Source organism: Sinocyclocheilus anshuiensis, unplaced genomic scaffold, assembly GCF_001515605.1.
Source record: "Sinocyclocheilus anshuiensis isolate Anshui unplaced genomic scaffold, SAMN03320099.WGS_v1.1 scaffold939, whole genome shotgun sequence".
NCBI classification, from domain to species: Eukaryota; Metazoa; Chordata; class Actinopteri; order Cypriniformes; family Cyprinidae; genus Sinocyclocheilus; species Sinocyclocheilus anshuiensis.
In genome coordinates, this window is record NW_015544227.1 from 995674 (window position 1) to 1011805 (window position 16132).

Here is a 16132-nt window from a genome sequence, read left to right on the forward strand (position 1 = left end):
AGTAAGTAACAAGTCTGCCACGTTTGTTCTGACCAACTGAGGAAAAAAGCATTACCATAAATCTCACTACCAATGGTGATTAAATCTAAAGATCGGTTAGCTCACATCAAATCAAACCGTTCAAATTTTTATTATTGTTATACTTTATTCTCAAATGATTAATGTTAACAACATCAGCATTGGTGACTATGAGTATAGTGTGTATTCAATTTCTGCACAGTGCTCAAATATTGATTTCGGATAATTTTTAACCAAAAAAAGTTACGTACTGCAGCTTTAATAATAAGTAAAATAGAGTAGGTTGGTTTTAAAATGCCACATTCTCTCTTTGCAAAAATGTTTTGTCTGACAAAACAATCTCTTTAGATTATGCCAAACCTACCCATCACACATAAACTTTCTTACTTCCAATACATCCTAAAACCCAACCATACCATCACAAAACTACTTATACTGCGGCAAAATTCACCAATAAGTCCACAAACTAATTTATAGGACTCTAATCCCCACTCATACACCACAAACCCTACCAATAACACTACAAAACCCACTTATATCACTCCAACCCAACATATACTACCCAAAACCAATTCATACCACTCTAATTCCCAATTATACCACCACAAACCCACCAATAACTCCATAAAACCCATCCATATAATTCCAAACCTACCTATAACACCCAAAATCAATTTGTACCACCCTAATCTCCACTCATACATCACAAAACCCACCAATAACACTACAGATCCCACCCATATCAATCCAAACCTACCTATACCACCCCAAATCAATTAATACCACCACAAAACCTACCAATAACTCCATAAATCACATCTATACCATCCAAACTAATTCATACCACCCTAATCCCCACTCATACCACCAAAACCCATCCATCTCACACTAAACCTACCTATACCATCCCAAACCAATTCATACCACCCTTCTATTACCAACCCACACAACTCCAAACTCACCCATAATGCCCCAAAACCCATCAATAATTGTGGTTTTCTGTTTAAAAAGCTATCAAAAATTATTTACCTTGATGTTTCCCTCAGATCTTTGCTACTTATGAAAGATGCCACAATCAAACCTCAATACAATAGAGTGCACATCCCATAGTGGGTCACAAAGATATTGAAGAAGCTCCATTGTCTTGATGCAGGTGTGATCCCTATCCAGGTGTTCAGCCTGGCACCTGTTTGAGGGCTCATTAGCGCTGAGTGTTAATAAGTCCGTGGGTTCTCCTCCAAATCAATTAATCAGCTGTCATTACACACTGTACTGAACTGTACTGAATGCTAGAGAAATGAAAGCATTCTCATTAGAGGAAAAAAGCGACACACACACACACACACACTTAGCTACACAAAGACAGTCCTAAAATATAACCATCTATCCTTTCTGTCCACACACATACATATAGGTTCAGATACTCACACCTGGACATCCAGCATAAATCTCTTGTCCTCCTCCACATGTAGACCCCAGATACAATCCTGGCCTTTGTCATATTCTTCAGGCCAGTTTGGAGAAAGCACCACACCTGCTGAATCTGTTATTTCTCCACTGCACACCGCTGTAAAACAAACAAATGGTGCATTCAAGTCCTCCTGGGAAGTTAGTATTAACGATTTAGAAAGTCCTAATTACGACATCAGGTTCTTTTAAATCACTTTGGAGGGAGCAAGATGACAATATACCATTTCTACATAAAATTTAACATGAACTTTTAACTCTACATCTATAAAATGATGAAGAAAGACTGTGAATCGGGTGTGATTTTGCTTTTTATGTTTTTATTCAGTTTGTGTAGATGCTATAAATTTGAATCTTGATATATTGTAATTGTACAGTACTATGAGATTTTGTACATGCAACTTTATTGCAAATGAAAAATAAAAACATATTTTTAACAAATTTACCATTAATGCAGACGTTGCATCTGACTTGTTTTCTCACTGACACACCCCAACTCAGATTTTTCAAATGAAATTACGACTTTGTGGTGACGTTCATGTGTGTTCAATTTGTAAATACGAATATTTACAATTAATATTTGATAAATGAAAATTCTGTCATCATTTACACGCCCTCATGTCATTCCAAACCTGTATTACTTATTTTCGTCTTCGCAACATAAAAGAAGATCCAAACAATATTTTAGCCCACTGACTTTCATCATAGGGACAAAAAAATATATAAAATAAATAAAAAAAAAATGCTGGGACATTCTTCAAAATGTCAAAAAGTCTTAAAGGTTTGGAACGACATGAAGGAGAGTGAAACATTTTTAATTTTTGGGTGAACTGTCCCTTTAAGAACAAAAAGAGTAAATTTGGTTTTCATATTGACTTCAAATGGCATGTAAAAACAAAAATGAAATCAGAGAAAACATTACCATACCATTACCATTACTATAATTCAGACATCACACACACAAAATCACCTCGGCAGGCTGGTTCCGTCTCATTCCATTGTGGATTTTCATCATTTATGCACTCTAAAATAACAGCGCCCTGCTCCAGTGTATAACCAGGCTCACAGGTGAACTCCACCACAGAACCAACTCCAAACGCAGGATCACTTGTGGAGAAATTTCCATACTTCACAAAGGGCTCATAACAGCTACCCTCAGCAAATGCTGTAAAACATGCAGGAAAAAAAAACTGTAAAAAAAAAAAAACCCTCACAGTTAAAGGGATAGTTTTCCCAAAAATGAAAATTCTGTCATCATTTACTCACCCTCAAGTTGCTCCAAACTTGTATGAGTTTATTTCTTCTGCTGAACACAAAAGAAGATATTTTGATGTTGATAACCAGACTGTTGCTGGTAGCCTTTGACTACCATAGCATTGGAAAAAAATTCTATAGAAGTCAATAGGGATCAGATACTGTTAGGTTATGTACATTCTTCAAAATATCTTCTTTTGTGTTCAGCAGAAGAAATAAATTCATACAGGTTTGGAACAACTTAAGGGTGAAAAAATCATGACAGAATTGTCATTTTTGGGAATCCCTTTAACATTTATACAATATATAAAAAAACACAACAATATAACAGTGTTCACAGTAAAAACTATATTTTTACATTTAGATGTATACACTTGGCAGATGCTTTAATCCAAAGTGACATAAAATAAAATCAAGCTACTCATTATATAAGTTCTTGCATTCTTTAACAATCTAGTATTTATAGTGTTATTTCAGTAGGATGCTGTTTGTCAGTACTCCTTGGTGACGGTGAACCTGTAACTCTATAAATATACCCAGTAATCTTTTGTCTCTAGGTAACGTCTATTGTATCTGGCCCTCTCTGCTCTTCTTCAGTTGCTGTAACAGATTTGTTCAAGCCTTATAGAGACCAGAACTAATGAGAGGCAGAAGTGAACAAGCTTTTTTGCTAAATTACTGGAAGACATGAATTCATGTTCCGGAAATACAGAAGAGTCCTTGTACCTTCATATCGAATGGCAGCACCAGTGCATGTGCCTGTCTCATCACTGGTGAATTCCACAAACAGATGCCTGCCGGTGCTGGTGACCCCCTCAGTGGGCAGATACTCGACTGCATATGAGTCATACAGGGGCAGAGAGTCAATGTTACTCCCATCCTTTATGAGGAGCCTGAAAACAAACAAAAGGAAGTCAGCATCACTAAGGAGTAAATGTTTGAACAGATCATTTCATTTTTGACAATTTTTTTTTATAAAGGTACAAAGCTGTCACTGGGGCAGTATCTTTACAATAGGTACTAATATGTACCATTTAGTTACTAATATGTAAGTGTAAGGTATTAATATGTAACTTTAAGGGGTATATAGGGTACAAAAGAGTACCTTTTGTAAAGAGACCACTGCAATAAGAGCTTTTGTACCTTTTTTTCGGAGAATGTATGAACAATTTTTTTTTTAAGTTGAAAATAGGCCTGATAATATTGGAAATTTTTCCTTTGAATCTATATATTTACTTTGTACATACTGTTCAAAAGTTGGGATTTGAAAAAAGTCTCTTATGCTCACCAAGGCTGCATTTATTTCATTAAAAATACAGTAAAAACAGTAATATTATAAAATGATGGCAAAGCTGAATTATCAGCAGCCATTACTCCGGTCTTCAGTGTCACATGATCCTTCAGAAATCATTCTAATATGCTGATTTTATGAAGGTAAAATGACGTCAAAAAGATCTGCATACGCAGGGTAATATTTGTGGAAGTGTACATAAGACTGTAAGCGTAAATTAAATTTGCATGCGCAAGTGAAGCTTTGTAAAGGTGTAAATCGCGTTTCAAGAGCAAGAAAAAATTATTTCTGCGTATGCAGATCTTTTTGACGTCATTCTACCTTCATAGATTTGCTGCTCAAGAAACATTTCCTACTATCGTCAATGTTCAACACAGTTGTGCTGCTTAATATTTTTGCAGAAACCATGACACATTTTTTAGGATTCTTGCTCAAATAGAAAGTTCAACAGCATTTATTTGAAACAGAAATTTTCACTTTTGATCAATTTAATGCATCTGGTTTCAACTGTTAGTCCACTAAAAAAAGGTTTCACTTTTATAGAATTTGGAGAATTTTTGGAGAATATTAAAGGGATAGTTCACCCAAAAATGACAATTCTGTCATCATTTACTCACCCTCATGTCGTTCCAAACCTGTATGAGTTGCTTTCTTATGTTGAACATAAAAGATGATATTTGGTGGTTTGGTGGTCAAACAGTTGGTGGTTCCCATTGACTTCCATAGTAGGAAAATAAATACTATGAAAGTCAATGGAAACCATCAACTGTTTGATTACCAGCAATCTTCAAAATATCTTCTTTTATGTTCAACATAAGAAAGCAACTCATACAGGTTTGGAACGACATGAGGGTGAGTAAATGATGACAGAATTGTCATTTTTGGGTGAACTATCCCTTTAAGTAAAAAAATACTTAAAGTAAAAAAACACAAAGCACATGCCTGTCATCATCCTCAGCCAGTGCCACTTTCTCAAAGTGAACATGGAGCTGATGGCCCTCAGGGGCCTCCAGTACCCAGTGACATGTCAGATTGTTGCTGTAATTTCCTGGAAACCCCGGAGAGACGATACGACCCTGAGTGGCATTTCTCATCATCCCCCCACAAGCAACTAGGCATGAAAGACAAAAAGAGAAAAACTGCTGTGAATTTGCTGTATTCAGTTTCCTTCATTTTCATTATGCATGGCACAGATTTCCAACAGACTGCCAAAAACTAATAAGACTAATGAAAAAGAATAACATTTAGGCTAAATTAAACCAAAGTACAAGTCATAATTTTTGATGTGTAGCAATTTGAGGCAGTACATGCAGGCGTAGTATTAGCTTGTCCTCTCATACCTTGACACCTGGGCTCTCTGCCACTCCAATATGGTGTGGTGGCATTTCGGCATGTGAGAGAGGAGGGGCCCTGGATCTGATAGCCAATCAGACAGGAGAAATAGGCCACGCCCTCCACCTGAAGACCAGTGACTGATACTTCACCATTTTCAGGGGCCTGCAGGGATGCACAACTCAGAGCAAATGCTGAAGAGAGAAAGAGAGAGAAATAGAATATGGTATTTGACTGTATATAAAATTTATTTGAAAATAACTATAATTTTTTTTATTCTGTTGGGTGATGCTTGTGGCATAGAAATTAGACACTTACAGTGAGCTTTAATGCAGCAATTAAACTTCTATACTGCAAAAATGTATATGCTTAATACAATTTTTTAGCTTGTTTTCCATTACAAATAGTGTTTAAAATCAAGATACATTTCCCTATGAAATAAAATGACTATTAGAGCTATTAGATGTCATGCCTTGTTTTTGGAAAAATCTACCAAAATGAAGTTTATGCTTAAAACAATAAAAAATGTATTTGTCAGTAGGGTAAGAATAATAATCTTGTTTGCCAGTTGAATTAAGTTTATTTTTTATTTTTCTTGTTTTTAATTTTTCAGAAAACAAGACTTAATACCTTATGTCATTTCCCTTCTCAAGTAAGTGCGTCTTGATTTAAGTATCGTTAGATATTTAAATAAGACAAAAATACTAAATAAGATTTTTGTTGTTGTTGTTGAAGTGTAGTTGAAGGTGGCAGAATTTGTTTGTTAGAAATATTCATACACTGAAAACATGGCTGTCTCAACATGAGCAGAAGTTCTGTGACATTTGACCTCTAATTCAGCAATTACATTTAATGGCATTTTTATCTGAAGCACCTTACAGTGCATTTGAGGCACATTTTATCACTATTTGCACTCCTTGGAAACTGAACCTTTGATGTTAGTGCTGCTAGTGCAGTTGAGCCACAGGAACACAGACCAGAGCAAACAGACCGAAAGCAGATGCTTAAATCTGACCCAGACTTCCTTTATCTGTCACTAAACCGATCAGGTGCAGGTTAAATGTGCGGAAGCAACAGCCAATCTCACCAGCTGTGAATAACTGGCCCTGCTGTCTCTGTTTCCATGGCGATTAATGTTCCATAATGCCCAGTTGTTTAGTTTTTACTAATAATGACTAAGTTTAAGCACAGCAGGGCAGATTCGCTGCTTGGGGGTTACGGCCGACAGATGCCAGGGTTTTATGTAACTCTAATCCAATCTGTCTATCTGTGGAAAAAGAGCCACTCACTAAATGCAGAAGTATATAATCAAAAACATATTATTTTTGCTTGAAAAAAATATTCTAAGTGGAAGCAAATTGAGTCTTAAAGTGGGTTTTGGAGCAAGGGTGCTGCCATCTTGCAGTATCACAGCGTGTGACGTCACGGGGTTGTTTTGCTCCATGACCAGTGGAGTAATATAAGCATTTCTTTACATTTTTGCCATTTTTAATGGCATGAAATAATATCTGAACATCAGTAATAACTATAATAATTAGCATAAAAGAGGGGTGTCTGTACTGAAAAGAATAACAATAATTTGTTTGAAATATTCCAGGACTATTTAAACAGCAAGCAAAACTGGTTTGATCAGTAAATATTTTATTTTTTTCCTATTTGCTGGTTTTTGCTTTGAATATCTGCATTCTGGTGTGACCATTAATGGTTTCATTCATCTAGATGTTATGAGTAAACTACTAGCCGAAGAGCATCATATCATGGTGAGGTCATCATATACCGAATGGTTCATTAATTTGACTGCTTTTGCGAGTGTATCAGAGCTCTTCATGGCCTCTGAGCTGCATCTTCTCTGCCTTAATAGCATTTATTGAGCCCTTGACCGTTTGAACGGAGCATTTAACCCCAGTGCATAAATATCAATGGAGCACAGCGATGCATTATAGCTCTCTCTCATTTAATCTCTCTCTGGGACAAGCACTATTGATCTCTGTTTAGCAGCAGGAGTGCCGTTCACGTGTGCTTCAATTGCATTTAAACTCAACAGGCCAGCAACTTCATTTCTGGTGGCTGCCAAACCCAGAGGATGCTGGGATTTCGAAGGATGAGTTTATGTAAGCATCAAAATTTTGAAAATGATTTGATCTTATATATAGTCTATATATAGTTTTTTTTTTTTTTTTTTTTTTAAAGAAATGAATACTTTTTTCAACAAGGACACATTACATTGATCAAAAGTGGCAGGAAAGACATTTATAACACCATGAGCACCAAATAATGTGTTATAATGTTCTTGAGCACCAAATCAGCATAATAGAATGATTTCTGAAGGATCATGTGACACTGAAAACTGGAGTAATTAATAAAAAATTCTGCTTTTCCATCACAGGAATAAATTCCATTTTAAAATATATTAAAATAGAAAACAGTTATTTTAAATTATAACGATATTTCACATGAATTCTGTTTTTACTGTATTTTTGGTCAAATAAATGCAGCCTTGGTAAGCACAAGAAGAAGAAAAAACTTTAGAACGTTATATGTAGCTACACACACACACACACACACACACACACACAGACATTAGGGATTCTGATTAGCTACATATACCGTTCAAAAGTATGTAAGACCTGTTTTTTCTTTTATGTCTGTATGTCTTGCTGACAATGATGTCTCTGAGTGCTGCCCATGTAACAATTCTGTCTCTCTGAATGAGCTGTCTGCCTGAAAAGAAATGTCTAGTGTGTATTAGGACATTTCTTTGCCCATGTAGACACATACACACACACATATCCAAACAGACAGATGCTGTCTGTCTCCTCTGAAAAACAACCTCAACATGTTTACACTGAGGAGTACCATCAGTATCTAACCCCTCAAGGACTCTAGCATGAGAAATTGTTTTATTCCTGCGGCTTATTTCCATGACATTATTCTACAAACCAATCAGTACTAATATTTGTTTTCTGTAGGCCAGACTCTGTAAGAATCATTTAGCAAATAGATTTTTTCCTTTTAACATATAGGCAAATCATTAAAAACATAGCACAAAACAGTGAGATGTTACCTCTATACCGCAGAAGTAATAAGCCAGGCTGAGCGGGCCATTCACTGCTGAACTGCACTGAGATCTGGTTGCTTGAGCTCCGCAGCACCAGACCCCTGGATAACACTGAGTTGTTGGCAAGTATTGAGGCCACAGATCCACCTAGATCCTCCAGAACCACCTCCATCCCGTCATCCAAACTTGCGTTCAGCACCTAGAGCACAAGGGCAGAATCAGATCAAAACGTAGGCTGTGATATTCCAGACTTACATGATTGCATCTGTGTAAATATCTATTAGAATCAGTTCAACTGAAAGTGTGTTTTGGGTGCACTTCAGTGGGTCCAGAATATGAAAGTGTGTGTGGAGGTTCCTCTGATCGGTTTTGTTGCATGTGCCTCTGAGATAAGCATACTGACCAGCGTTGTGTCAAGTTTTGAGCTACCCAGTTGTATCAGAGCTGATACTGATACACACTGATATGTTTTTACCGCTGTGAGAGCAGCACAGGTGCAACACAATTTTCTTGTTGCATTACAGATATTAATTCACTTTGAGAATTTGTACCAAGCATTGGAGAATTAGATATCTGGGGGGGAAAAATAGCAGTTTCTTGGAAATGCTATCAACAGAACAGAAATAAAATATCAGAATTAAATTTACGTATTCCAAAAGTTTATTAAAATAACTTCCAATAATTTTCACAGACCTTTTAAGTACAGATTAATTAAAAATATTAAATAAAAATGTTTCATTCATTCATTAATTTATTCATTCGAATACAATTCAGGAACCGCACTGTTCGCGCTGTATGATTTTAATTCACTAAAGGGAATCGACATATAAGAGTCATTAATATTTATCCTACTAAACTGGTCGCGCTGTATGTTTTTTGGTCCACTAAAAAGAATTGGCTTAACATAATCATTCGCTCGGGAACCGGACTACACTGGCATCCAGTATTGTTTTAGCGCGATGTATTGATTCAACAGTGTTGTCAGACGTACGATAATTATTGTATTTGTACGATAATTTTGACCTCTTTACGATGTAAGATCAATAATGAAAAAAATCCCATAATGTACGATAATTTTATGACAGTTCAAATGATGGTAGTTGTAGTCATAGGGCTTCTATATTCATACGAAATTGGCTCATTACAGACACTTTAAATGAGCTCATGTACACCTCAGAGTGTGTTAAGAATGCATGAGGGTGCCCTGCTTTAAAGCCAACGAGCATTATGTTGCGGTCCATGACGGCAAGAACCCCCTCAACATCTGGCAACACGCAGGCTTCCGATGACAGCGGCTCAGATGTAGAGTTAACAGCTAAAGTCTGTCTACACTGGACGCGACAAAGCGAGTGTTAAAAATAATTTTAATACGTCATAAATAGAACGAGGCATCAGTTTACTGTCGGGGATGTGACGTGTCGTGTCGCATCCAGTGCAAACAGTCACTGATTATAATGGTTTCTATAGTACTTTGTCGCACTGCTCGTGTCCAATGTAAACACGGTACGCCCAGTTATCTATTGTGGTAATTTGCAGGTCGTGTCAAAAAGTTGTTGGTTTAGAATCAATAGCTGTATTCTGTATTCTTATAATTTTCTTCCAAATACGATCATTTTGAGCTTCTGGTACGATACTTGGACATTTCCAATCTGGCAACACTGTGATTCAATAAAAGAAACCGGCTCAAAAGAGTCAATCGTTCTGAAATCAAACCACACTGCTCTCGCGGTATGTTTTGGGCTGTAAGTTTAGTAGCGGCGTTGCTGTGGTAAGTTAGTAGTTTGCATTCGCAAAAGAATGCACGCTTGAGAACCTAATGAAACCGAAATTCAAGAAATTAATTTGGTCCTGATATTTTTTTCAAAGGCGGAACTCGCTTCCTAACTCTAATGAGGACGAATTGCAGGTAATTTTGTAACAAACTGTGTCTTTTAGCCGTTACGGTAAAACTGCATAAAAGTCAATTTAAAGAGACATACGACTTTATTCCATCATTTTAAAAACCAAGTGATATTTCCAAACAAATAGGCTAATGCTAGACCCAGAGCAGAGTTTACACAGACCTTCCTTCTTTACTTGTAAATGAAGCCACATAAAATAATAATTTGTAAGAGGGTGAAGGAGCTGATGAACTGTAGAAATAAATTGCATAGATTTGAATACATGCATGATAAGTTTAGCTTCATATTTCCAATGCCTTTGCTTTGCTTTTCTCTTTCCCTTGTGATTTGTCAGTCTCACGCTGAGAGGAATAACCATCCCTGACACTCTTTTGCTTTACATCTCCCTGCTTGTTATGACACATACCGGAGCCAAGGTGAAATTAATATCAGCTGACAGCAATCTCTCCAACTGAGACCTTGACTGAAAAACTCAGATGTGGTGGCAAGACCCTGAAATTCTCCTCAGGTTCAAGCGACTCCTTTCTGTGTATATTAGCTCATTTGCTCTGCTATAATTTGAGCTTTTTAAACTCAAAAGCCAACTGAACAAGCACAAAGGCCTTCATTTCCATAAACTAGGTTTAAAAGTGTGTCATCAGATGTTCGGTTGACGCTCCCTGACACCTGAGCTGGGAAGGGTTAGCAGGGCAGTGCGTATGGAATAATATGAGCGCTGTCATGGTCAACAGGTCAACAAGCAATTAAAATGAAACGGTGTTGAGAATCTTAATGATTTTTGGCCTTTCACAGGACCTTTGAGGACTCCAACAGACCAGTTTGTGGAAAGTTAATAAGGGTCTAGCCGACAGAGCACTGGACCCTGGAGAGATGGCACTGTGAATACAAGGTACCTCTAATTATAGCTCAACTGAAACTCCAGTTTCACTACTAAACACTGTCCACCCGTTCATCAGCACACAAGCATTGATTAGATCAAGAGCTTCTCACAACTAATAGACCTTCTATGAAAGAATATATATTAAGGAGGTATAATTTTGAGCGAAGTTGACTCATGTACTTCAGCATCTGTTCCACAAATGACAGCAAATGGGCGTGAATCACCACAACCTTGGTCACATAAAAGATAATGGTTGATGGCCAATCAGCACAAGCACAAGCTGAGCTAGAAATATTATCACATAATTCATAGCGGTATCAGAAAACACATAAAACAGAGGCTCTTAATATGGACATGAAAATACACTGTGAAGTTCTGAATTCTGTGAGCAGTACTTTAGAAAAAGAAATGAAGAATGTTTTTAGTATTGTTATATATGGTTAAGGCCAATTACTGGATTGAATTAATAATGACATATCCAAAAAGTCTGTGAAAAGTAATTTTTTTCCATAACCTTTTTACATTTATTTCTTTCTGAATTATTTAATCATTTGACAATGGAATTGCATCTCTTTTTTTGCCAGATATGGGCATAATGGTTTTGCAGTTCACTTCTTCTGAGGTTGGAACACACAACTGTTAGCGGTCCAGATCTTTAACCACTTTGCTACACCACCCACCTATATAACACCAGAAAACCTGCAGTTATAGACCTTTTTAACCTCTAAATAGTCACTATCGAAAACACAACTCTAGAACTCTGAGGAATCTGCAAAGAAAAACATCCATTTACAAACAAATGCATCCAGTGTGCCTTTAGCATCCCCTTCCAGAGCAAGCACATTTCAAAATCACTGGCTTTAAATTGGCCACTTGGAGAATTACAGATGCCAGGAAAGAGCAGTTATTTTGAACAAGTCTTGTTTTTGCAAGATGAAAAAAAAAAGCAAACAGACGATCACAACGTTCTAAGTTTGTAGGATACACTTGCGATCAATTCAGTACATTAAACTTTTATACTCACTATAATATCCTAAAACATAAAAACTCTTCAGCATTTTCATAATTGGCCTCAACTCAATAAGATCAATATGCATTACAAATGAAAAAATGTTGACTTCAGACATAAATGAAAAATGTCAGCTGTTGGTGAATATTGCAAGCAATTACTCAGAAAACCAAAATCCTGATGAAGCCATCACATCTAAAATGTTCAGAAAATCAAGTGAGTGTCACATGTATGATTCAGCAAAGAACAGAGCCGCTCACCTCCAACATATCTACTGTAGGGCTTTTTAGAGGGAATTTTGTTTCTTTTGACACGGCAGCTGTGCTGCAGTCAAACACACTGATACGTGAACATGACGGTCCTCCTGGAACTCCATACGGAAACTTTCACAACTTCAGACTGGAGGCCTTTATAAATGCCTGAGAGAGAATTGGCAGCATCTGTCTGCATGTCGCTAAAACTTTTCTGTGTGATGTTCTGTCTCCTCACAATCAGTTTTTAAAGGCACTTCTCTGTCTTCTGATCAATCCAAAATTAGAGGTCTGAGAAATTGCAGTGCATTCGATCGAACCATATCGAGTTGACGGCTGACAGGAACAATAACAAGTTCCACTTGATTGCATGAAACGCAGAATAAACAGTGTCTGTATACTTCATTTGCTCAAAATGAACGGTTTGTTCTCTCTTGGCTTGAGTAATAAAGTAAGACATTTTGTAAATACTCTTTGCAACTAATGAGTTCTTCTAAGAACTCTGTTGTTCATAATCAAACTAGTTTATCAAAGATATCATTCTGCGATTTGAAGCAGTCACTAATATCATTGATCTTTTTCCTTAACTGAATAATTTAACTATGCTGTTTCTTCATTTTTTAAAATTCTCAATTGTATTGTGTTTCTTACATTATTGGCACACATTCAAGCATTGTTCCTCTATCTATAGCAATTTTACAATTGCAGTGGCCTGTATGCAGTTGTCAGGCTTGTCAGTCCATACTTGCTATTTAGGAAAATTTATATTTATCTCATCTCCATTTAGTTATGCAGAAAGCTCAGAAGAGAATATCTTGTCATACTGAGCATGTAGGGACAGGCTGAGACTTTTTAAATTTCTATATACACTTATGAAATTTCAATGTTAAATGCAGAGGAGATGGAAATTACACTCTGTTGCCCTTGAGAGACAAAGATGTGCCAGAGAGATGCTTCTCCTAATCTGCATATGATAAAAGCGTTAGATGAAAAAGTACTGACCTGAATCTCAACACCATAACCCAGATATACAGTAACCAGGCAGGTGCAATGAATGTGGGAATCAAATGAGACATCCGGGGGGAGCTCAATATAACCCTCGGCGTCTGTGAAGTTCATATCGCAGTGAGCTGGAAAAAGAAAGACAGAGAGAGAGAAAAGGGCACCATTCTGAAGTCACCCCTTTTACAGCTGTCTTATGTTTGGTTGGCTGTGCAATAATCCTCCATTAGCTCTGAGGTCTGTGCATTGTCATAGAGATCAACATCCATATCCATCTATATCTTTCATCCATATCTAGCCATATCCATCTGTAGCTGTCCATATCCATCTATATCCATATTTATCTACCTGTCTAAATCCATCTATATCCTCTGTATCTAGTTATGTTTATCCATCCATATCTATTCATATCCATCTATCCATATTCATATATATCTACATACGTATCTATAATTAATTATCTGTCCATTCATATCTATACATAACATCAATTTCCATATCAATATATCCATATCTATCTATCTATCTATCTATCTATCTATCTATCTATCTATCTATCTATCTATATCCATCTGTTTCTATCCATACCCATTTATATCATATTTATCTATCCATCTATATCCATCTGTATCTATCCATATCTATATATTTATATCCATATGCATCTATATCCTCCAGATCTAGCATCCATACCTAGCCATTTCTCTCTATATCTATCTATCTATCTATCTATCTATCTATATTCATCTATATCCTTCCATGTTCTCATATGTCCATTCATATCTATATCCATATTTATCTACCTGTCCAGATCCATCTATGTCCTCTGTATCTAGCCATCCATATCTATTCATATCCATATATCCACATTCATATACAACTGCATATCTGTCTATAATTATTATACATATCTATCCATCCATATCTATCCTTATCCACCTATCCATATCCATTTATAATCATCTATCTATCCAAACCCATCTATATCCATCCATATCTATCCATATCCATCTATATCATATCTATCCATACCCATTTATATAATCCGTATCTATCCATATCCATCTATATAATATCTATCCATCCATATCCATCTATATCCTTCAGGTCTAGCCATCCATATCTTGCCATATTTATCTATATCTACCATCCATATCTATCTATTTATTCATATCCATCTATATCTATCAATGTCCTCATATATCCATCCATATATATTCATATCTAGCATCCATATTAATCTATTTAATTTTCTATCCATATGCATCTATAACCATCCATATCTATATCCATCCATATCAATCTGTTTTAATGTTCTCTTTGTACTGTACCTGGAGATGTCTCAGAGGAATATCCTGGTGTGGTTTTCCCCTCCGGTCTCCGTGGTTCTTTCTTAGGTGAAGTTGACAGAGACAGTGGTGGCAAAGTGCTTTCCTTGTCAAAAGATTTCTTTGTTGTTGTGTTGAGAGCTGTCTTTTGACCTGTGCTTGTGGGAGTGCTTATTGGAATGGTGGGGTTTGTGAGAGGCTGAGAGGTGACTGCCATCTTCTCTGATGTTCTACTACGGCTTTTGCTGGGCCTTCTTTGTTCCACAGATGTTGCCGCAGTCATGGTCAATGTGGTCGCAAGGTCAGTGAAGAATTTTGCATCCTCCCGAGGCACCAGAAGTGAATGTTCAGTGTTAGATGTAGAGGTAGAGACTGTTGACATGGTGTACGTTGCCTCTTTAAAAAACTGCTGATCTCCCTCAAAGCTCTTGGTTAGCAGAGCTGAGTGGACTTTGAGCAGTCTTAGGTTGGGGAGGATTGGTACCGCATCTGTTGTGAGCTGCTGGACGTCAGTTGGTGGCTCCTGTTTGCTGGTGAAAGGGTCAAACTCGCTCTCTGATTCTGACTCTTCTCCTCTCCGAGTTTGTACAGTTCCATCCTCTGCAAAGTCCAAACAGATTGAAAATTAATACTAACAAACCTAATCCTGTCTAAGACAGTGATTTTTAAACTGGGCTATACAGATCCCCAGGGGGCCATCGTACAATTTGAAAGATTAAAAGAAAAAAATTGATTTAAATATATATATATACAGTGGGTACGGAAAGTATTCAGACCCCCTTTTCATATAACAACTATTTTATTTTACAAATAATGTTCAAAAAGTCATTGTACAAAAGTTTTGTAATGCTATTTGAATATTCAATTTTTTTACATATTAAGGCAATGCTTCCCTGCAAAGTAATTATTTGTAGCTTAGGAGTGACACAAAAGGTTCAATATTGTTGTGATCTTCAGTGCTGAAGAACAGCAGCATCTTTCAGGGACAAGAAGGCAATTACAGCACGTCTTTCATCTCAAGATTAACACACCTCACTAGACAGGAGAGCTCTCAGAAGGGTTCAGAGAGAGAGAGAGAGAGAGAGCTGTAAAATGACAGCCGGCACTTCAGGCCTGAAAGTCTCAACAAATGTTTATGATCAGAAACAAACTGTAATCAGAAAGACAGGCCTCATTTGCCACTGAGAGGAAGTGAGTCATTCGAGCATATCATTCAGACACAAAGATTCTTAAAAGCATGTTTGATAAAAAACAGTCATTATGAGAATGTCAGTGTAAGGGAAACAGGTCAGTTTAGCTCAAAGGGAATCATTTAAGATTTTAAAGGGAATTTGGACAGAA

General features: G+C 36.7%; 1 protein-coding gene and 1 long non-coding RNA gene across 3 annotated transcripts in view; one reads left to right on the top strand and one right to left on the bottom strand.

Annotated features, from left to right (window-relative positions):
- The window catches only part of LOC107697448 (seizure protein 6-like), a 42896-nt gene that overhangs the window by 8074 nt on the left and 18690 nt on the right, over nt 1-16132 (bottom strand). For both annotated transcript variants that reach the window (XM_016498240.1, XM_016498239.1), the window contains exons 2-9: nt 14795-15391; nt 13464-13591; nt 8427-8619; nt 5371-5556; nt 4973-5141; nt 3466-3632; nt 2456-2650; nt 1447-1585 (exon numbers count right to left, since the gene is read on the bottom strand). In XM_016498240.1, the coding sequence (XP_016353726.1) occupies nt 1447-1585; nt 2456-2650; nt 3466-3632; nt 4973-5141; nt 5371-5556; nt 8427-8619; nt 13464-13591; nt 14795-15391 (1774 nt within the window). The remainder of the gene's footprint in view (nt 1-1446; nt 1586-2455; nt 2651-3465; nt 3633-4972; nt 5142-5370; nt 5557-8426; nt 8620-13463; nt 13592-14794; nt 15392-16132) is intronic.
- LOC107697451 (uncharacterized) overlaps nt 10051-16132 on the top strand; it is an 18563-nt gene continuing 12481 nt past the window's right edge. Inside the window, exons 1-3 of the long non-coding RNA XR_001635191.1 lie at nt 10051-10188; nt 10287-10326; nt 11114-11210. This is a non-coding gene — a long non-coding RNA (uncharacterized LOC107697451). The remainder of the gene's footprint in view (nt 10189-10286; nt 10327-11113; nt 11211-16132) is intronic.